Consider the following 22,169-nt stretch of genomic DNA (forward strand, 5'->3'; position numbering starts at 1 on the left):
CATTACAATGGAATACATATTCCACATTGGCAACTCAGGTAAAACGGGACTGAGAACCACTGAAACATGTCTATACTGCGAAATTGACTATCCAAGGCCCAGCATGTATATTTAATTACACATCTTGGCAGAACTGCACTAATAGAGACAATACATATAGTGGTTTATGGTTATTAGGCATTCTCAGTACATGCTCTGTATATGTACTCACACACACACACTAGCTGTGTGCATCATTATGTCAGGCTACAGCAATTGAGTCTGCACCTGTAATAGAAAAGACATGTCCTACTATGTGTTCATTTGGTACATTTTAGCTAAATATGTTCATACATTTTCAAAACTTCTTGAAGTTTAATTCTTTTATACTCAAATCTAGCTGAGCATGTACGACTGACAAATAATCTGTGATGTTTTTTTCTTACTCCTCTGTGCTAAAATTAACATTCATTGACAGTTACAATTTGGTAAATTATGGAAATTTAGATTTTGCTTAAGTCATGAAAGGTATATTTTGCATGATTTGCATGTCACTGAATAACGATTTTTGGACTTAAGTGTGTACCTGAATCGTAACAAATATTGTCTACCCATCCAGGAGGAATGCGCATGAGATTGTTTGCATAACGCCAGCTGGCCTGGTTCCAGGAAGTACACCTGTTTTGGTGGACATAGATGATGCTGAGCTTAGAAACCCCGAGGTCAGGTTTAATTATACCGAAGATCCCACCGTGCTGAGGATTGAACCCGACTGGAGCATTGCCAGGTAAACTTTTGCCGCACTGAACTATTTTATTTATTTATTTATCTATTTATCTAGTGTTTAAAGTAGAAAAGACTGTGTGAAGAGTGCATTCGTCATAATAATGTTTGGGATAACATAGATGTAATATAGTTTGACTTGAAAGTTTCGGAGCAAAACACATTTTTAGGCTTTCCAATGCTCTGTATTTCTTGCAAAACAAAAGCAGACTAGCCAACTGCAAAGTGGTTTTTATTTCCTGACAAAATTGCCATAATGTAGCATTGAGGATGCATAAGTCGTTTAAGTGTATTTTGCTCGAAGAATAAGGTTTTTGTTTTTTTACGTTGTGACCTGGAAGCAGTGAACAGCCACAAAATAAGTTAACTCACTAAGAATCATGTCCGTTTATTCAGTCTCTTACCATTTTAGAGCTGAATAAAACTAATTTCCTCTACTTAAGTATTGACCAAGTAGCTTGACAAATAGGTAAATGCAAACCTTAATTCCAGCTGAAAATGTATACTGGCTGAAAGAAAATGGCAGGACAAACTTTTTTACAGACGGTTTTAACACCAGGAGAGATCAGTGTAATGTGTGTTCATGTTTGACATTTGGTGTTAATTGAAAGGTTGGTTTAAAATAATCTATTTTTTAACTCTGTTATATTCCTCAGCTACTTCTTAATGCACAGCTTTTAGATAGATAGATAGATAGATAGATAGATAGATAGATAGATAGATAGATAGATAGATAGATAGATAGATAGATAGATAGATAGATAGATAGATAGATAGATAGATAGATAGATAGATAGATAGATAGATACTTTATTCATCCCCGCAGGGAAATTCACATTTCCAGCAGCATCCCTGAGCTGAGAACAATACAATAATAAAGCAAAAATAATACAATATACAAATACCCAATGTGACGTGCAAATGCCCACTGTAGCGTGTTATATAGAGTGTCTAGATAGTGCTACACAGAATACATATTGCAATAAAAAATACGGTAATATGCAATGTAGGGGGGTGTGGTTGAATGTGGGCCTTTACTCTGCCGGTTAGAGTTAAAGAGCCTCATGGCATGAGGAAGAAAAGATCTCTTCAGTCTGTCCGTAGTACAAGACAGTGACAGCAGTCTGTCGCTGAAACTGTTCTTCTGTCTGGAGATAAAGCTGTGTAGTGGATGCGATGGATTGTCCATGATTGACCGCAGCTTTTCCAGTGCCCGTCTCTCAGCTACTGTTGTCAGGCTGTCCAGCTCTGTGCCCACAGCAGAGCTCGCTTTCCTCGCCAGTTTATTGAGACGAGAGGCATCCTTCTCTTATTACGCTGCCTCCCCAACATGCTGCCACATAGAAGAGGGCGCTTGCCACAACTGTCTGAATATTTTCAGCAGCTTTTTGCAGATGTTGAAGGAGGCCAGCCTTCTGAGGAAGTAAAGTCGGCTTTGGCCTTTCCTACATAGAACTTCTGTGTTGGCAGTCCAGTCCAGTTTGTTGTCCAGCTGCACACCCAGGTATTTGTAGGTCTGGACAAATTCTACACATTCTCCTTTGATGGTTACAGGAACCGGGTGAGTTCTTGTTCTCGTGAAGTCCACCACCATCTTCCTGGTCTTGGTGGTGTTCAGGTGCAGGTGGTTTGCGTCGCTCCATTGTGCAAAGTCCTGAATCAATTTCTTCTGATACATCCCACGATCGCAGTGTCATCAGCAAACTTTTGCACATGGCAGGACTCAGAGTTGTACTGAAAGTCCGATGTATACAGAGTGAATAGGAACGGAGAGAGCACGGTCCCCTGCGGAGATCCTGTGCTGCTAACCACAGTGTCCGATGTACAGCCCCCCTGTTTCACATACTGGGGTCTGCCTGTCAGGTAGTCCGTAATCCATTCTACAAGGTGAGAGGTAACACCCATCTCTTTCAGTTTCCTACCCAGTAGCAGAGGCTGTATGGTATTGAAGGCACTGGAGAAGTCCAAAAATGTAATCCTCACAGCCCCCTTAGCCCTATCCAGGTGAGAGAGGGATCGGTGTAACATGTAGGTTATAGCATCCTCCACTCCCACCTTCTCTGGTAAGCAAACTGCAGAGGGTCGATGACGTGACGGACCTGTAGCCTCAGGTGGTGCAGCAGCAACCGCTCCATGGTTTTCATCACATGTGATGTCAGGGCGACCGGGCTGAAGTCGTTGAGTTCCTCAGGTCTTGATTTCTTTGGGACTGGGATGATGCAGGATGTTTTTCACAGCTGAGGGACCCTCCCTCTGTTCAAGGCTCAGGTTAAAGATGCGCTGTAGAGGGTCTCCCAGCTCAAACGCACAGGCCTTCAGCAGTCGGGGGATGCTCCATCTGGACCAGCTGCCTTGCTGGTTCGCAGCCTCCTCAGCTCTCCGCACACCTGGGCTGCAGTTATCTTGAGTGGGGGGATGTCCAGAGAGGGGGGGGGGCAGCTGCAGTACTTAGGGGTGAGGATCAGGCGGACTGGTCAAACCTGTTGAAAAAGTTGTTCAACTGGTTGACTCGCCCCACATCTACATCCACAACCACACCCTGCTTGGTGCTGCAACCAGTAATCGTTTTCATCCCTTCCCACACCTCCTTCATGCTGTTGTTCTGCAGCTTTTTCTCCAACTTCCTCCTGTACTGCTCCTTTCCTTCCCGGAGCTGGACTCTGAGCTCCCTTTGTACTCGTTTTAGCTCCTGCTGATCACCATCTTTAAAGGCCCTCTTTTTTTGGTTCAGAAGGCATTTGATGTTGCTCGTGATCCAGGGCTTGTTGTTGGCATAGCAGCGTACAGTTTTTATAGGAACAACATTGTCCATACAGAAGTTAATGTAGTCAGTAGTGCAGTTTGTCATCTCCTCAATGTCCCCACTGCTGGACCCTAGCAGGACATCCCAGTCCGTACGTCCAAAGCAGTTTCTTAGAGCCTGCTTACACCACCTCGTGTTCACGTAGATAGCGAGTCCCCCTCCTCTGCGCTTCCCACTGGCTTTTGAGTCTCTGTGTGCCCGAACAGCGCAGAAGCCGGTTAGCGCGACGTTAGCATCCGGGATGTTAGACGTGAGCCACGTTTCCGTAAAGCAAAGCAAGCTGCACTCCCTGTACGCTTTGATGTCTTTCACAAGCGCAGCCAGTTCGTCGATCTTATTTGGTAGGGAGTTGACATTCCCCATGATTATGGACGGTACCGAGGGCTTATATCGCCACTTCGCCGCTAGCCGCTTAGCCTTTACCTTAGCACCGGCTCTGCACCCTTGGTAGGGTGGCCTCACCTCGTCAGGTAAAAGGGGAACCACGCCGGCTCGAGAATTCTCAGGTCGAGGAGTTGATTCCTCGAATAAACGCATTTTTGTGCGTTATAACCCATATCCACAGGATAGAAAGTAATCCAAAGTGCTGCAAGTTTTGCAAGGCAAAACACTGAAGATATAAGCAAAGAAACAAAACAATAAATCACAAAAGTAGCGAAAATAACACGGGAGCTGCTGGAGTGGCTGCCATTCGCGACGGCGCCGGAACATTCACAAAGCTTTTTGTAGTTTTGTAGCTGTGCATATACACTGATCAATGAATAAAGATTTCCATATTAAAAATGAGTTAAGCATTACCATAAGGGCTCAGATACCGAAAGCCAATGGGTGTATTAGTAAATTATTTACATTAAATGACAGATTATTATTTTTCTATGAAAAATGTATAACTATATTTCTCTTTGGAGTCTATTGGGGATTTTAACAAATAGACTATGACAGTCATAGATGTCAAAGTTTTACTTTGACTAGGACATATTCAATGCGTAAACTTCACATAGGGCTTTCAGAGCCGTACTGGATTAAAAAGAACATTGTAGAGCTTTACTAAAAGGTGACACATTTGCAGCAGGATTTTGTCTCTGCATTGATATACCTACCATTCTAATTGGGTAATATATATAAATACAATATATAATAATAAAATAATTATTATTTAACTCCTGCTTGTTTTACAAAAGAGATACACACATTCACAGATTTACAATAAACTGAACATGTTATTAATAAAAGGGGTAGATGAAACTTACAGGGTAACCCAAAAACTAATTTATGAGACTGGAGACAATTACACAGCACTTTCATGTTCCTGACAATGTCACCGTCACACCTCAGCTCAAACAGAAAGTATGACGAGACGATTAGACGTGAAATCGCATTTGATCATCTCCGTCTCATTGTCTGTCTTTGCATGCCAGCAGAGAATTGGCACTTTAACTCAAGCGATAATAAGTGATGGAAGGCGGTTAAAAGGGAGAGTCAGGGTAGCTCCGTTGTAAAAGTCAGACGAAGACATAGCACTTAACATGAGTCACTGTAAAGTGATCATCAGGGATCCATAAGCGAGATGGAGGTATTGATGGAAGTTACATAATGTCTTTTTTGTTTATTTAATCACAATTATTTCTTTTTGGTACCTGAATTAGTGAGAGCAATTACATACAGTCGTGTCTCTCATTAGAATGTCTTCATTTACTTTGCACACTTGAAGGAAACGCAAACTCTGCATTTTTCACTCACGGCTTAAATTTGATCGAGTCATCCATAGTGACAGTGCCAATGGACCAGCTGACTGCATTATCAATTATAATTGAGTCTAGAGGCATTAGTGATGGATGTAAATGAGTGTATAGTTTGTAAAGCGGATAAATTACAGCCAGGGCAAACGACAATGCGGGAGTAGATCATTTAGCAAACTCAATCAATAGTGGGACGCTATCCATCATTTTTACTCGCCTGCAATGCAAATGGAAATGTTGTAGGGTACATTTAAATATACTAAAGCTGGTATGCATCAAAAAGGATGATAATACAGTATCATTTCTGTACTCGCTGCAGTAGCAATTAGTTCAGCATGCGGAAATCAAATCGACCAAGACATTCAGTCATTGCAGAAGACAAAAATAGTACAAACTTTGATCAACACCAAATGTTGCAGAAGACCAAAAAAGAAAGAAAAAAGATCCAAAACACGAAAGTGGCATAGTAAACATAAAATTAGAATGGACGTAAACAATCTTGTGTGAGAAAGCAAAATCGAAAGCAGGGCTCCATTTAAAATGTGCAATTCTATTAAGGAAAATAAGATTTAAAAAAAAATCAAAAAAAAACTGACACAAACCTTGAGAGACAACAAGAGCTACATTGACTATATTTACATGCAGGGAAAAGTCTCATTGAAATCGGACTAATGCTGATATTTTGGTAATGAAAACCAATACAACGCACAAAAAAGCCAATCAAAATATTAGTTCGACACAAGTGGTCTCATTGAAATGGTTGAGTTAGTCCTTTATTTTTCAGATTATCCATGCATATATACCCATTCGATTAATAAATGTCCCTCATCCGGGATTATTTTGTGCCCTAAGACATGTGGACTTGTAGTACAGGGACAGTTAATAACGAAAAAAGTGAACAAACTCAGGCTTACTTGCTATAAAGATTCATTTGTATTGGTTGATTTCTCCAAGACATTTTCCTTTTAAAATGGCTTGGGTGTATCCATCCATATACAGTGTGCAACACATTTGTGTCCATCCACATATATGTTCATGCTTTTGGCAAACCAAGTACAATCACAACTTGTAAACAGACCAGACACAGCAATGGAGCACACTTTTTGAGCAACAAGCATGATGTTTCATTGATTTTGATAAGTGAAAAAATGAAATCATAATTCGTTTAATGTCAAAATAAATGCATAAACAACACTATTTACATTTTTATAGTTCGGATTATTCGTTTGGCACTGTAAACGATTTGTTCAGTTTGGTCCAAAGATCCAAATTCTGATCTCAGTCAGACTAATCCCAGATTATACACAGTGAATGACTTTATAGGTCCCCAGTTTTTCTTTTGTCTTAGGTGGATCCTTGCTACTGATAACATTTACCCACAGAATAGTTATTCCTGTTCGAACACATTTGCTACAATTTATTCAAATTACTCTGCTCGTGTTGCATGTATTTGAACTTCAAAATAAGGGGTAACATGTACAGATTATTTATGGGCACATGATATCTGGAATAGATGCCCATAGAGCAATGAAAAAATAATTTGTCCATAAAACTCAGAAAGTCAAAAGTCAGACTTAGAGGTATACGATAACTGAAATAATGGTATTGGGTATTATGGATAAGAGGGTAACTATGCCATTATTTTAATTTAATATATTCTATTTATGTTATTGGTGCAATTGCAAATTGAAACATTATTTCTGATGGACTTTTACGTTTTCTTCTCTGCAGTGGTGGAACTTTACTAACAGTGAGTGGGACAAACCTCGCAACAATAAAGGAACCAAAGATAAGGGCCAAGTATGGACAGGCAGAGTCTTTTCATGTAAGTCTTATTTGGAAGTACAAATACACTGGAAGTACAAATTTATGGAGATTAGAAGCAAACAACCTCATCATAGTAAATAATGATCATTCTTATTGATCATAAATAAGCATCAGTAGTGCAAGTTATATGGAATGCTATGAATTACTATGCAATACAGTACAATTACAATGCAAAGTCATGTTTACTTCTTGATTTTTTTTTATACATCATCACAGATGTTTTCCTTGATCATTATATACGGCTAAACATGTTGGACATTTTATTTGAACTAAATGAGACACTCCGTAAGTAAAGGTCTAACATCAAGTAATGCCGTCCTTAAAGGCCCAGTGTGTAATATTTGACCACTAGGTGGCACTGTGTCGTCTAATGCGAAAAAAAAAAACAGTGCCGCGGAGTACAGTGTTGCAGCAAGGCACCAGACAAACATTGCAGCGACCTTAAGTAAGGATTCCATTATGTAAATAAAATCTAAATTTCCTGACCTATGTTTTTTTTCCCAAATCATCCTTGGTATGATAGTCCAGGTATTTTCAACTAGTTTTCAAATCAGTCATTTGTGGCACAAATATGACACACTGTCCATTTAAGTTTTAAAAGTGATCAAACTGCCATGACATTGTGTTCTTCAGGAGTCAGTTCTTGAACACCTTGGTTCAATGACCAACAATTTTAACTAAACAAGTTAACAAATATACGGACCAACGTTTCTTTCAAACTGAAGCAACTAGTTTCTTTCATTGAATACAATTGGACAGATGTGTAAAACACATCAGAGTCAAAGACAAAGTGTGCCAACACGTTGGCTGGATTGATTCAGATCCGTTCCAAACTGAAAGATGTTTTTTTTGTTTTGGTACCGGACTCCCTCAAAGGGGCATCAACTAGCTGCAGATCATTTTGGAAGCATGCAGCTTTCAATTTGACCAGCTTAAAGGGATCAGAACTCATTATTTCTGCAGTAAATTGAAACAAGTAATTGAATTAATAAAAGATTGACACATTAATCTGAGGAAAAGGTTTGAATATTTCTACTACAATTGATTTGCCTTTCAGGAGCACCACGTTAGTTATTAGATCGTTTTTATGAGGAAAACAGATAAAAAACCTTGTTGTTTATTGTTTAATCTTCAGTTTGGCTACAAAACAATGTAAGTATAATAGTTTACTATTTTAGAGGTTTGTGATATTGTAATCAAAACATACACGCAAGTACTCAGGAAATTAGTTTTATACTATTCTAAAAGAAGGGAATTTAAGAAACACAACACTTGGAATGAAAGTGGGAATAGATTAACAAAATAAAGAGGGAATATGTAGTTGTCCTAGTGTAATTGTTGTGTTATTTTAATAAATCATTCTTTCCATATCACACCAATTCATACTACCTGGCAACACAGACATTTTTCTCTGGTCGTAGATGCGTTGATTATAGTGAAGCGCTGGGTCGGGGAAGGGGTTAGAAAAAGAAAAACTGACTTATTAATAGACCCACATTAAGCAATGTTGGGATCATTCTACTAATTCCTCACGTCATCTGGTTTTGTCCTTTGCAGAATTGCACAGTGTACAACAACTCAGTTATGGTCTGCCTTGCTCCATCTGTGGCTGACTCTGAGCTAGGATTTTCCGAAAGCGGAACCGGTCCAGATGAGATTGGGTTTTACATGGACAACGTGAACTCCCTGGTGGTGGTCAATGAGACTTTCAGCTACTATCCCGACCCAGTTTTCGAACCGCTAAGCTCAACTGGGATCATGGAGCTCAAACCAACATCTCCACTGATACTTAAGGTCAGAAAACTATTAAATATATTTTGGGGTTTGGATTTATTTCCTATATATTTAGGATAAATGAGAGAAATAAAAATGTTAAATTGTGTCATTGTAAATACAACAGTTGTATATTCTGCTGTGTGTGCGTGGATGAATTCTTGAAATATAGAATGCAGGATGTTGACAAGGTTTTGGAGTGTTTTATGGACTCCAGCAGAGACAATAGGATTAGAAAGAAGAGCGCTTCTGCTTGGTGAAACTCAAGCAACAGGAGACACGCAAGCTATCAACTCACTTCTCTCAAGTCCTACGTATTACTTGAATAAACTAGTTTCCCATACTTTCCTAGAGTTTCTTTACTTTCAATTCTCCTGTTGTTTTGTATTTATCTTCCCCCAGTTTGTGCTTTTGTCTCACACAGCTTATTCCCACCTTTTATCACTAAGGAAAGTTTAGATCAGAAACAAAAACATGAAGCGACGAATAAAGGTGGTGTGGAAAATAAAGCCCTAATATATAATACGTGTTCATTATCATCATAGAAAATGCTTATTTACACATCTTTGTCTTAATAGTTAAAAATACTAAATGGACCTACTGAGGGAGCATGCCTTAAACTTTCAAGATGATTATAATAAGCACGTTGACTATGAAAACCTGGATCTTGTTCCTAAATAAATTAAAATTTTGCTTTGCTTAGGGTCGCAACCTGATCCCGGCAGCCCCTGGTAATAGTCGACTTAACTACACAGTGCTCATCGGGGAAACACCCTGCATCTTGACCTTGTCTGAGAGCCAGTTACTTTGCGAGTGGCCCAACCTCACCGGACAACATAAAGTCACGGTAAGTGCCACTTTACGCCTCTTATCTCTTCAAGATTATATAAATGATGCACTATTGGGTGTCAAAAACCTGGTGAATACTGGAATCCAAAAAGACACAAAACCATTTCCTGTCTCTATCCACTTTACATTTTACGTTACATCTTTAGAGTATGGTATTATTATTTTATCACTATTATTGATAATGATGATATTTTACTTAATCATTATTACTTAGATTCTTCTGTGGGCAGCAATTGAATAGACGGGTTTATTGTATCTTTTACTGTGTACATGAAGTGCATGAAAATGTTCTAAGAAGTCCATCACTTTGCAATTTTAAAATAAATGAAGAAACAAAGAAACACATGTCTTTAATGTTTGTTGAAGAACTAAGTACAAACAGTAATTTGACCGGTTCCGGCAAAGTAGTTGGAGATTTGAGGTGCTCGTCAGTGTGCTTGTGCAGTGTCAAGTTGGACAACTTTAAGACACGTTTTGACTTTGGCTGCCAAAGAACATGATGGTGATTTAAAGTGAACTATAATTTAGTAACCATATAATTATTATATTTATATTTTTTCATCCTAGTGAGATATAAGTCTAAAAAGATTCCTAATTGTTTTTTTTTCTCATTTTGAAGATAATTTTTTAAAAAGCCATACTAGTTGGTGTACACCCTACAGTTACAGGAGTGCATTTCTTCCTCTCTTTTATCAGATTTAAAATGACATTTTACACATGTTTTGACCCAATTTCAGATGTGCCTCATATCACAATCTTTTTGCCTAATCTCTATGCTGCAACAAACATTTGAACCTTTATGTCCTTTATCGTTTAATCGCAGTTTGTCTCTGTAACACCTGCCGGGGTGAGGTATGTTCAAACTGACCTCATTCGTGTTTATGCATTCAGAAATTTTCCCATCTGACAATCTGAGCACATAATGTCACTCTAACCTTGCTGTTGAATTATGGGAATGAGCCCTTGTGGCGCTCCACAACAATTTCCTCTGACAGATCCAGGTTATGCTTCACTGAGCTTGCACACCAAGGTGGCTGTTAAATATGTAATGCTTAATTAACATGTTTGATTAAAAAAATCCCCTCTTGCCTGTTGCTGAGCATAAAGTATGCTTACTGAAAGTTTGGTTTTGGGAAGGCAATATAATTTATTGCTTAATCTAAAAAAAAAAAAAAATGTGTACAGAGCTATGGTGACCTTGGTAAAGTTGAGTTTGACACTTTAGGCCTGAAGTGTCTGTCATGTCCCATTGAATAACCTTTCACACCTTTGAAGCCACAAAAAAATAAAAAATATACAAAACAACACCTCTTGCCTTCCAATTGAACATACTCACATCAAAAGTGCACACATCAGCAGTTGTTTCTGCTGCTGAGGGTGCTTTTTTCATAGTCCCCCAGCGAAACTTGTTTTTTCCAACATTTTATTACTTTTAATCCATGTTAAACAGTAGGAAAGGCAATAAAATGAAGTTTTGTTCTGTTTGTTTCAATTATATTCAACGGTAAACTTTATACCACGTCAGTGGAATAATTCACGCTATTTTCAGTTCAAATGTTTTTTACAAGTTCTTGACTGCCACCTGTCTGTATCACAAGGACATAGATTATAATCTCTGCCAGAGTTTTGTCTAATAGAATCTTGGATTCTATTGGACACTCTTTTGGACAAGAATACGATTGGAAACGGAATATTGGATTCCTGGAACAATCTGAATGATTTGTTTACATGCCTAGAGACAAACTAATAACTCCATATACACGCTTTTGGGCATAATCCGAGGGCGAAGCACGAACGTCATTTCCGAAGTTGACGTTATTTCCGCATCTAACTTTTGACAATTAATAAAAGTCTTTCACAAAATTCAATAAAGTACCATCCTTGTTCCCTTCACGCTCCAAAAGTGAGCTTTATTGCTGCCAATCCTGTGTTAAGATGTACTCATAACATGGATTGCCAAAACCATAGACTTACACTATAAATGAATGTATACAACACTTTTATCCATTAGAACATAGTATTTTCGCCTTGGAGGCAGAAAACAAAACCGACATCTCTACGTGAAATGAACCGAAACAAAGTAGTCTTTTTGAACAAGTAAATTGAAATGTATGATCTATAGACAACAAGAAAAACTGAATCAAAAGAGAATGTTGATTTGTGCAAAATACAATGCGATATTAATATCTAATAAATAAATCAATAAATTGGTCAGGTTTGACTCCTGTTACATAGAATTTTGCTTGCAATTCAGATCAGTGGCAATTATCCATTGATTAATCATTGCTTTAATTTGTACTGTATGTATATAAATAGCCCAACGGATATTCAATACACATGGTAGCTTTTACTTTAGTGTCAATTTTATGCATGTTCTGATATGTTGCGCCTAATCGGATGGAAAATACAGTACATGCATGGCGTGATGATGAAGTATGACAGAGCCGTGTTTAGACATTACTGTGCGTGTTTTTTTTTTTCAAAAAACAATATAAAACTCTTTCCCTAAGCATCCACCATGCGATTGATGTCAACGTCAAAATGGTCACGTTGGTAAGAGAAGTCAACGCAAAAAAGCTTGGTGAGAGCAGCCCACCCACAGCAGGCATGAGCCGCACTTGTTTCAAACTGTCAGCAGGTTGCAGACGTGCAGCTCTGATTTACTGTGACCCTAGCAGACTTTGAAAATCGCCACATCTTGCAGGGGAGAAGGTCAACCGCAGGCAGACGATTTTGAATATATTTGGACGTACTTCTGAATACGTGTGCCAATACACCCACTCTCTGTTCCCGCCGTGCCCTCTTTTTAAACTTATAGCCAATGTCCTCTCACAATGGCCTCGCTATATCTTTTTGACATTTTTTCGCTGCTAGCGACAGCCAATATGCCTCCAAATCTGATGGCAGCACATCCATTTAATTCAGCATGATAGCTCTCAACGGCATCAGGCAGCCAACTCCAAGGTGGAACAACTTATTAAAAAGCCTTACATGTGACAACACTGTTACATCAAACCACAAAATGTCACGCTTAATGGAAACAAAATGATACAATTTTGTTTTCCTTGATTGCGTTATTTCCTTTACTCATTTTCATCAATGCATTAGATAGCCACTGCTGGAACAAAATCAGAGTGAATATTCATGTACCAACGAAAACAAGACAGAAATTCACTAAATATAGCCTGGGATACATTTCAGTTACTGAACAAAGACGAGATGAAAATGATTGGATACAACACTATCTCTATGATCTCCAGCAAGCAAGCACAGCATTAAACCATATGGTCAAAAACGAAGCGGAATAACAGAGGACAGTTAAAACTAAAGCTCACCAAAAAGACATAGTGGTAAGTTCACAAAATCTCAACGAACTAAATTTATGGTGGACCAAGTTATTATTAAGAGCCTTACAATAGAAAAATAATTAAGTTTCATTGACGTATCTTTATTTTTGGGTACACTGTGTTCACGTGCAGGCTCCAAAGCCACACTAGTACACACTAGTAATACTGCTGCTATTTTATACACTATTTTATATATTTAAAGCGCATATAAACACAACATTGGTGGTACAGCTGTGTGAAAGTAGCAACTATTTATCTGCGAATATGCTCTGTTTATTTGTTCCATAGAGGTACATAATTTTATTATCAAACCACTTGATGGAGTAGGAATGAACAATGGCCACATTTATTATGGCCGATGTACTTTGAACATTGGCACTTGGTTTATTGAGGTTGTGTCCCAGGAATTAAAGAAAGCAAAGCACAACTCTATTTTAGAGCTCAAAAGGATGAATGGATTGTGAGGTTTGACTATATGGAAAGCCTTTTTATGGTTTTTGGATAGGTGATAATTATATATTAAAATACGGTAATCTGTGTTTTAGGCTTTAAATGCCGTTGAATACAGGTCTTGCATTTTGACACTGCAGAGAGAGAAACGGGTGTTCTCTATGTAGCATGGCCTACATAAATGGGGACCCTAATGGTTGTCCAGACCTCAGATTTTGTGGGCATAAAGTGAGCCGCCTGCGATGTGTGCCTCACTCGTCAGCCAGCCTTTGCGTGTCCCCTCTGACGCTCAGCTTTGCCTTGGCAGCTGCGCGCCTCCCTCGACTTTTTCAAAGAAACTCCTTTGTTGTTTTGGCCTACAGCTTCTTAGTTCCTCCATCAGCCCTCCAGTCTGTCACAAGAGTAAAAATAGAAGCACACTTCGAAAATGTGTCACCAACTTTTCTGAGATGCCCGCCATGATCACACGGCACTCGTTTGGTTCCATGTTGTTCAGTGTTGTTGGCTGATGTTAATAGTAAAACAATAAAACGTTCAACCTGACCTTCGAGACGGCTTTGATATGTGAGAAGACGTTTAGTTTGCTCACATCTAAATTATTCCATCTCCACATCTCTTCTTGTCTAGTTTTACTTTTGAGGGTCATTTGGCAAAAATGACAATCTTGTCATAAAGTCTGTTTTGTTCTTTACTCTTAAAAAATAGCTTCTATTTTTGCAGTTATGGAGACAAAGATCTTGTTTAACCCTAATTACATATATTACACTTAATTAAAGTCTATTTCTAAGATATCATATTCCCTTCTGCTTGTCCAATTTTGCTTACTTTTCTATGCATTTTCTTGATTTAACTTTTGTTTTTTGTTGCACTGCCTGAAAATATGTCAAAATCCTCTTGAAAGAAGCAAACTTCTGCCATCGGGTCAATTTTTTGAATTATATTTTTCTGTGTAAATCTTGATGAAACCACAAATATTTGCATTACCGACGTGAAACACATTCTGTGATGTTTGTATTATTTTATCTGATTACTGTAAGGAACATTCTTTATTATTATTATTATTATTATTATTATTATTATTACAAATGTCTCAATCACAATGTTTTAAACCCTAATCTACCAAAACCAAAATTAGAATTATTGGACACGCATCTAACCAACAGAGGAAGTAAGAAAGATGATTATAGTATTATAAGAAATAATTAAAAAAAAAAAACTAGCTGGAGAGACGTTAGCCAGTGCGCCAGTGTTCGCCGCCATCTTGGAACTTGGAAGTCCCAAGCGATGTATTAGAGATTTAAAAGTAAAAATGCAGTGTTATTTTTATGATTATAATTATTTCTTGGAACAAAGCTATTAAAAACCTGACAAGTTTTAATATGCAGTTTTTGTAGTGGCACACCATTACTCAAATTATCACACATTACACATCTAAATTTTCTACATGAAAACGATATCCTCTTTTACTAACGCTTAACATTTGCTTCCCACATTTATGTGAAAGTTCCTATAAAACCTGGTTTGATTTTTACTGTCACTGCTTTTCAAAGTTAATAATTTTCTTGAGTTTGTTACAGACAGAAAGAATCAATAAATGAGTTAATAAATTTAAAAAAATGTTTTACTGGCAAATCCAAAACTGACCTGGTTAAGCCCAATTAACCCTGAAGCCTGTGAAAAATATGTTGTAGGTCAAGTTTGCATGTTTATCTATTTAACATGGACCCTTCTCATTATTGAATGTTGACCCGTTTTCTTAAAAGAACCCTGTGATGTTTGACCACTAGATGTTGCTGTATTGTATTGTGCAACCGCACAAGGAAGAAAATAAACTGCAGAGACTATTTGGTTGTGGCTGATGATGGTTGTGGAGGCAGAAACTGCAGGCAGAGGTTCTTAAAGAATGGTATTTACAAAATGAAGACCTAAGTACCAAACAAAGAAGTGGGTATTAAACAACTAACAAATGTCCAAAAGAACAGCTAGAAACAAAAACAAACTTCACAAAGCTCAAACCAGAAACAACGACCAAAACTTGAAATGAAAAATGTGAGGATCAAAAAAACAAAGTAACAAAGAAACCAGAAAACAAACAAACCTGGCGTGATAATGAAAATGGAACTGAGGATGACCAGACAAAATGACCTCAGTTTTCTAAACGATAATGTCCTTATATAGATTTCAGGATGATTGGGCACAGGTGTGTGATAATTGGACACACCCCTGCCCAGTTCAAATCGCTAGTTGGGGCCAAATGGCGGTGGGTGGCATGTTACTGACCAAATCAGACCAGATTTCTTTTTATTTTTCTGCCCAATCTTTCACAAGATTTTTGTTTTTTGGGGATACCCGTAGCAGCCAGATGGCAGACAATCCTGTCAGTTCTCTCTAGGTGAGCTTCATGTGTCACAAACCAGGACAGGAAACAGGAAGGAGAACCCAATCGCGTGACGTTACTCACAGTTTATTGGGGAGAAGAGGAATGAGCTCACATTCGATGGTCACGGAAGTAGATTGATCGCCACGAGGAAGTGGTCAAAATCAGATCGGGCCGAAAATAATACAGGATCAAAACACAGGCAAAAACGGTTATTCACAGGGCTTGACAAAAACATGAGCAAAAAAACGCAGGCAACTCAGGGTTTTTCTTGGGGAATTACAGCCAGGCGGCGCTGTTGTTTATTTTTCTTGTAGGTAGGGGTTTGCTCTCTCAAAGCATGGTGTAAAGCATCATTTCCCTCTTTAGATGAGCCAGACCTCAGCATTAATGGGCAGCGGCGTGTGACAATACTGTTACTGGGGAAAAACTATATGTTTGTTTGCTTATTGTTCAAGTTAATGTTTTTTTTTCCTTTATAATTTTTTTTGTACCACTAGGAGACACTAAATAACACACGGTGTCCCTTTAATCCTAAAGTGTACGTAATCCTTCCAAGGTTTAATGTTTTAAATACCATTAACCGTTTCTTGCTCAGTTGTGAAAAAGTCCTTATTACATTTGTTTTTAATGTATTGCTGTTGTGTAACTGTGACCCTCCAATCCATGGACCAAAATCATCTTCAAAGAGCCAAATGCCAATCAACTAACTTTTAGTTTATATTTGGATGTATCATTTCATGTGTTTCCAATGCCACATAGTTTTCCAGATTTGTTTTCAAATTAAAGTTGCACTTTGCTTTTAAAAAACAAAAAAACAAAAAATCACATGCTTTTGTGCTGCAATTTACTGAACAGAATGTTTAATACAAAAAACTGTTGTTAAAACACAGACCCCTTGTAACCCCCTAGCAGTCTTTATAATTGTTAAAAACACATTAGTTTGATAACGTCAAAATCTGTCAGAAAGGTAGCATTTAACTATGGAATAAAAACAACTCTCTGCAATAACAATCATCAATGAAACCTGCATAATTTTTCCACTGCAATTAAGCGGAAGGATGGATTGTTTTTATGCTAATTTCATGTTTGCGTTAAGAACATTTAAACTATTTGATAACTGCATGCTCATAAAGCTGTTGCAATTGTCTCTGCATATGATTTGTATGACACATGTTTTCTTTATTGAAGATTCATTTTCATTTTTGATTCTCCTCTTCTAATTAGGCATAAAAGTTGACTTACACGAACTTCAAAGTATATCATCATTATTCATTTGGTTCGGGTATCAGACCCCCCTCGTGGATCCCTTGATTTGATGGATTCCCACTGTGTGTTTCTTTATTTACTGAGATAAACTGTTCTAATGCAAATGCAGGCTCTTTACTGAGACCCAAAAAAATACATGTGTTTCACTTATCCTAATTGCCAAGGCTGCTTGGGGAGATATTTAAATGTAGCTAATTACTCTGTTTGATTATTTTTTATCGTGGATTAATATTCTTTATGTGAAATGTTTGTACATTTTCCCTCTTGAGCAAATCCATGGGGTTCTTTACCTAACATCTAAGCCCTTGTTGTCTACAATATTAAGGCACCAGGCTTTTTAATTTGAATGTATTTTTAACTGAATTCAAGTAACACTTGGTTATAATATATTTTTAGCAAGTAAAGAACAATGTCCTTGAAATCATAAATGTATTAAAAATGTCAGGACCAAAACAGAAACAGGACGCTATTGCTGCGCCCACGATCTGGTGTTCGCTGGACGCGGGAAGCAAGTCGCTCTCTAATCGGATCGAAGGGTTATTGTTCTGTCTTCTTTATTCATTATCCATTATCCGTTATCGGTCAGTTCATAATACGCTGCAAAGCCTAGGAACCGGGACACTTACTCTCAGCCAAAAGGCCAAGCTAAGGTCCTAGCCCTAAAGCCTTGCTGCGATCATTGCGAATGCACCATTCCCGGAGGTACTGCAATACCGGGCCGGTGCGTGGAGTGGACAGAGCAAGCTCTTATTCCATCTCCGAATTGCAAAAATCAATGATCAATAACTATAGAAATGATCCCATTAGTTAATCTTAGAACCATGTGACTACATAGTCAAAAACTATAGAAATGATCCCTAAGAGTATAGTCCGAGCAATGGATCCTATTCATTAAACTATCTCGGTACAGCCAACACACAAAAAGGTATTGGGTTTTCTGTCCTCAACACACTATTTTTAGTCACGGTGCAAAGATGTTGATGTTATTTTTGGCCCCACACACGAGGATATTGTCAGTCATTAGACCGCTCCATGGTACAGAAAATGTTGGGAACCAATACAGTATTGTATCGCCGGATCATCAAGTCTTTACAAAGCTCATGAGATTGTTAACTGAATGAAGGGGAAATGTAAAGTAATTTATGCATCCTGAATTGAAACTAAAGCATTGTTTTTCAGATAGATAGATAGATAGATAGATACTTTATTCATCCCCGAAGGGAAACTCACATTTCAACAATGTTTGTCACTTAAAATGCTTAGTTGGATCCAAGAAAAAGTCCAAGAACATTTTATACACTTCCTGTTTCATATTTTATCCAGCACTTGTATTTGATACCTGTTGTCTCGTCTTGCGTCATCTATGTCCGTAGTTGTCTGGGTTATAGGATTCGGCGCTCTTGCCCCCGCCATCCGGGTTTGATTACCGTTGCCCCATTTGTAATGCAATTGTTGTCTGTGATAAATATTTTCTGATCAATAATTGCACAAATATGAGATGACAGGGTTATGCATTTCTCTCTATTTTTTGTACATAAGGCTCATATATAAATTCCTGAGCAATTTGGTGTATTTGGGTGCACCTTAATGTCCACTTCAATGCTGCCGGACCAGAAATCATGAACATAGCTGTTGAAATGTGAGTTTCCCTTCGGGGATGAATAAAGTATCTATCTATCTATCTATCTATCTGAAAAACAATGCTTTAGTTTCAATTCAGGATGCATAAATTACTTTACATTTCCCCTTCATTCAGTTAACAATCTCATGAGCTTTGTAAAGACTTGATGATCCGGCGATACAATACTGTATTGGTTCCCAACATTTTCTGTACCATGGAGCGGTCTAATGACTGACAATATCCTCGTGTGTGGGGCCAAAAATAACATCAACATCTTTGCACCGTGACTAAAAATAGTGTGTTGAGGACAGAAAACCCAATACCTTTTTGTGTTTGTCACTTAAAATGCTTAGTTGGATCCAAGAAAAAGTCCAAGAACATTTTATACACTTCCTGTTTCATATTTTATCCAGCACTTGTATTTGATACCTGTTGTCTCGTCTTGCGTCATCTATGTCCGTAGTTGTCTGGGTTATAGGATTCGGCGCTCTTGCCCCCGCCATCCGGGTTTGATTACCGTTGCCCCATTTGTAATGCAATTGTTGTCTGTGATAAATATTTTCTGATCAATAATTGCACAAATATGAGATGACAGGGTTATGCATTTCTCTCTATTTTTTGTACATAAGGCTCATATATAAATTCCTGAGCAATTTGGTGTATTTGGGTGCACCTTAATGTCCACTTCAATGCTGCCGGACCAGAAATCATGAACATAGCTGTTGAAATCATCTTTGACATTGTCATCTTCCGCAGCCTGAAGCATCCCTGCAGGCAGAAAAAAAATGTTCTTGGTAAAGAGTTCACAACATGCGCTTGTCAAATGTAAGCCCCCATATTAACTACAGAAGAGATTAAAATTGCACGATACTTGAGGTGGGAATTGGGTCAAATAACTTCTCTTCGGCAGTACGGCGGCGCTGTGGTTAGCGCGTGTGCGGCACAGTTCTGAGGTCGTGGGAACCTCCTGCGTGGGTTCAAATCCAGCTCCCGGCCTAACTGTGCGGAGTTTGTATGTTCTCCCCGTGCTTGCGTGGGTTTCCTCCGGGCACTCCGGTTTCCTCCCACATTCCAAAGACATGCATTTCAGGTGCATTGGCCGGTCCAAATTGTCCCTAGGTGTGACTGAGCGAGTGAGTTGTCTGCCCCCGTGTGCCCTGCAATTGGCCGGCAATCAGTTCAGGGTGTCCCCTGCCCACTGCCCGATGATTGCTGGGATGGGCTCCAGCACCCCCGCGACCCTACTGAGGATAAGCGGTGCAGCTGATGAGATGAGATGAGAAACTTCTCTTCATTAGACCACCAAGTTTCCATCTCCTTGGACCACCAACAAATCACCATCTGCTGCTGTCAGATGAAGTAGTGCAAGGCGATAAATGTATGCATTATTTTTTCTTTGTAATAAATACCACGACAAACCCAAAGTACACTAATAAGAAAATATTTTTTTATTACCCTGAATGTTCGGCTGGAACAAGAAAGCTTTGAACTTTGAAATGCATAACACAGAGCTGTCTCTTATACTACTGTGTCCATTCTGATTCTTATAAAATGTTTTTTTGTGTTTTTTCAGATCCGAGCCGGCGGGTTTGAGTATTCCCCGGGTACCCTTCAAATCTATTCTGATAGTTTGCTGACGCTTCCTGCCATCATCGGCATTGGAGGCGGCGGAGGGATGCTTCTATTGGTTATTGTCGCTGTACTGATCGCGTATAAGAGAAAGTCGAGAGATGCCGATCGAACCCTGAAACGTCTTCAGCTACAGATGGACAACTTGGAGTCCAGAGTGGCCCTGGAATGTAAAGAAGGTAAAAGCAGCAAGCATTGCAGATTTGCTATCAATTGAACCATAGAAAATTGCATTGAAGATTTCATTTTACTCTGCTGTGAATTGAATTAAAGATTCCATTCAGGAGTAATTGTGTTTGTATATTAAAAAATATATTGATATGGAGTGCATGCCACAGGAACAGCCAGCCTATTAGGCAAAAGGAAGTGCATGAACATGATTTATAAACATTAAATAAAATATATAATTAAAAGATGCATTCATTGTGAACTGCTTATCATCACTAAGATCGCCAGACATTAAAACATTGAATTCAATATACTGATAACAAATGCTAACTCGTCACAATTTTAAAATCGGCCAAAATTGGTTAACTTCCAAAAAACCCACAAATTGCAAAACTACAGAATAGGTTACTTTAACAAAAGTCTGTTAATTATGTGCATACAACATTGTCAAAGTTATCATCTACTTTTTTGGTTGCGACGGATTATTTCTTGTCTTTCTTGTATATCTATTTAAAAGATGCTTATTGAAGTTGATCTTTTCTCTGTTTTCCAAAAGTGGAAACATTCAAGTCAATGGGAAAACACATAGAGCATAGCCACATTCTAAAGAGGCCTATGCTACCTTCTGCTCTCCCAGCTGTCCTTAAGAAATGGAAAAGTGTGTGTGGGCGGAGAAGCAGATAAAAGAGGCAGACTTAGTATGGGGGACATGGGGGCCATGTAGCTCAATCATCAGCTGGCCATTATTAAAGGGAGACGTCACAACATTGACCATGTAATGTAGCATATGAGCAGACATGAATAAATAGTTACCCATTAGAAAGAACAAAGGCAGACCGCTCATTTCCATATTTAAGTATTGTAAAAAGTAACACAGATGGCTGTATAATTCATCCAGCTGATGCAGCCATGTGTCAAGATACCGCAACAAAACGACTACAAAAACATTTGAAGCTCAGGCTGCGTTTGTATACTTTAAACTTTAATTCAATTCATTTTCTGTGAAAAGTATGCTGCAATTGTCAATATTTTCTTTTGTTTTCTCCTCGAAGCCTTTGCTGAACTCCAGACAGATATTCACGAGTTGACCCAAGAGCTTGACGGTGCCGGAATTCCCTTCCTGGACTATCGGACATATGCCATGAGAGTGTTGTTCCCTGGCATTGAGGACCACCCTGTGCTCAAGGAGATGGAGGTACGGGTCAGTACACCCCCATCTCATCTTCAAATTAAATCATACTAACGTAGGATGGATCAAACTTACGGGCTGCTGCACTGATTAACTAACATCACTGCATCATTAAACAGGGTGTGGTAGGGGGGTGGTTAAATCAGATACATATAAGGGGGCAAGTCCCGAAATAATTTAGCATAAAACCAACAAACTGTAAAATCAAATCTTAAACTGACCGGGAGACAGTGCAGGTTAGCCAAAATCATGGTAATCTAAACAAACTTTTTGGTTTTAGTGAAAAGTGTATCTGCAACATTTTGTACCAGCTGCAGGCTTTCGATGCTAGACTTCGAAATACCGGAGAATAGTAAACAACGCATG

The 22,169-nt window shown here is 38.5% G+C and overlaps 1 protein-coding gene and 1 pseudogene across 2 annotated transcripts in view; one reads left to right on the forward strand and one right to left on the reverse strand.

The window, feature by feature from the left end:
* The window catches only part of LOC148369555 (plexin-A1-like), a 319,574-nt gene that overhangs the window by 257,604 nt on the left and 39,801 nt on the right, over positions 1 to 22,169 (forward strand). Inside the window, exons 16-21 of one of the 2 annotated variants that reach the window (XM_088331618.1) lie at positions 599 to 766; positions 7,036 to 7,129; positions 8,689 to 8,925; positions 9,608 to 9,751; positions 20,391 to 20,625; positions 21,667 to 21,815. In XM_088331618.1, coding sequence (XP_088187744.1) covers positions 599 to 766; positions 7,036 to 7,129; positions 8,689 to 8,925; positions 9,608 to 9,751; positions 20,391 to 20,625; positions 21,667 to 21,815 — 1,027 coding nt within the window. The remainder of the gene's footprint in view (positions 1 to 598; positions 767 to 7,035; positions 7,130 to 8,688; positions 8,926 to 9,607; positions 9,752 to 20,390; positions 20,626 to 21,666; positions 21,816 to 22,169) is intronic. The other variant, XM_088331619.1, reaches the window with a different exon arrangement.
* LOC148369557 (U2 spliceosomal RNA) lies at positions 17,877 to 18,051 on the reverse strand (annotated as a pseudogene).

This window comes from Urocampus carinirostris, chromosome 3 (assembly GCF_059441175.1).
Source record: "Urocampus carinirostris isolate Australia breed hairy pipefish chromosome 3, RoL_Ucar_1.0, whole genome shotgun sequence".
In the NCBI taxonomy this organism is placed as follows: domain Eukaryota; kingdom Metazoa; phylum Chordata; class Actinopteri; order Syngnathiformes; family Syngnathidae; genus Urocampus; species Urocampus carinirostris.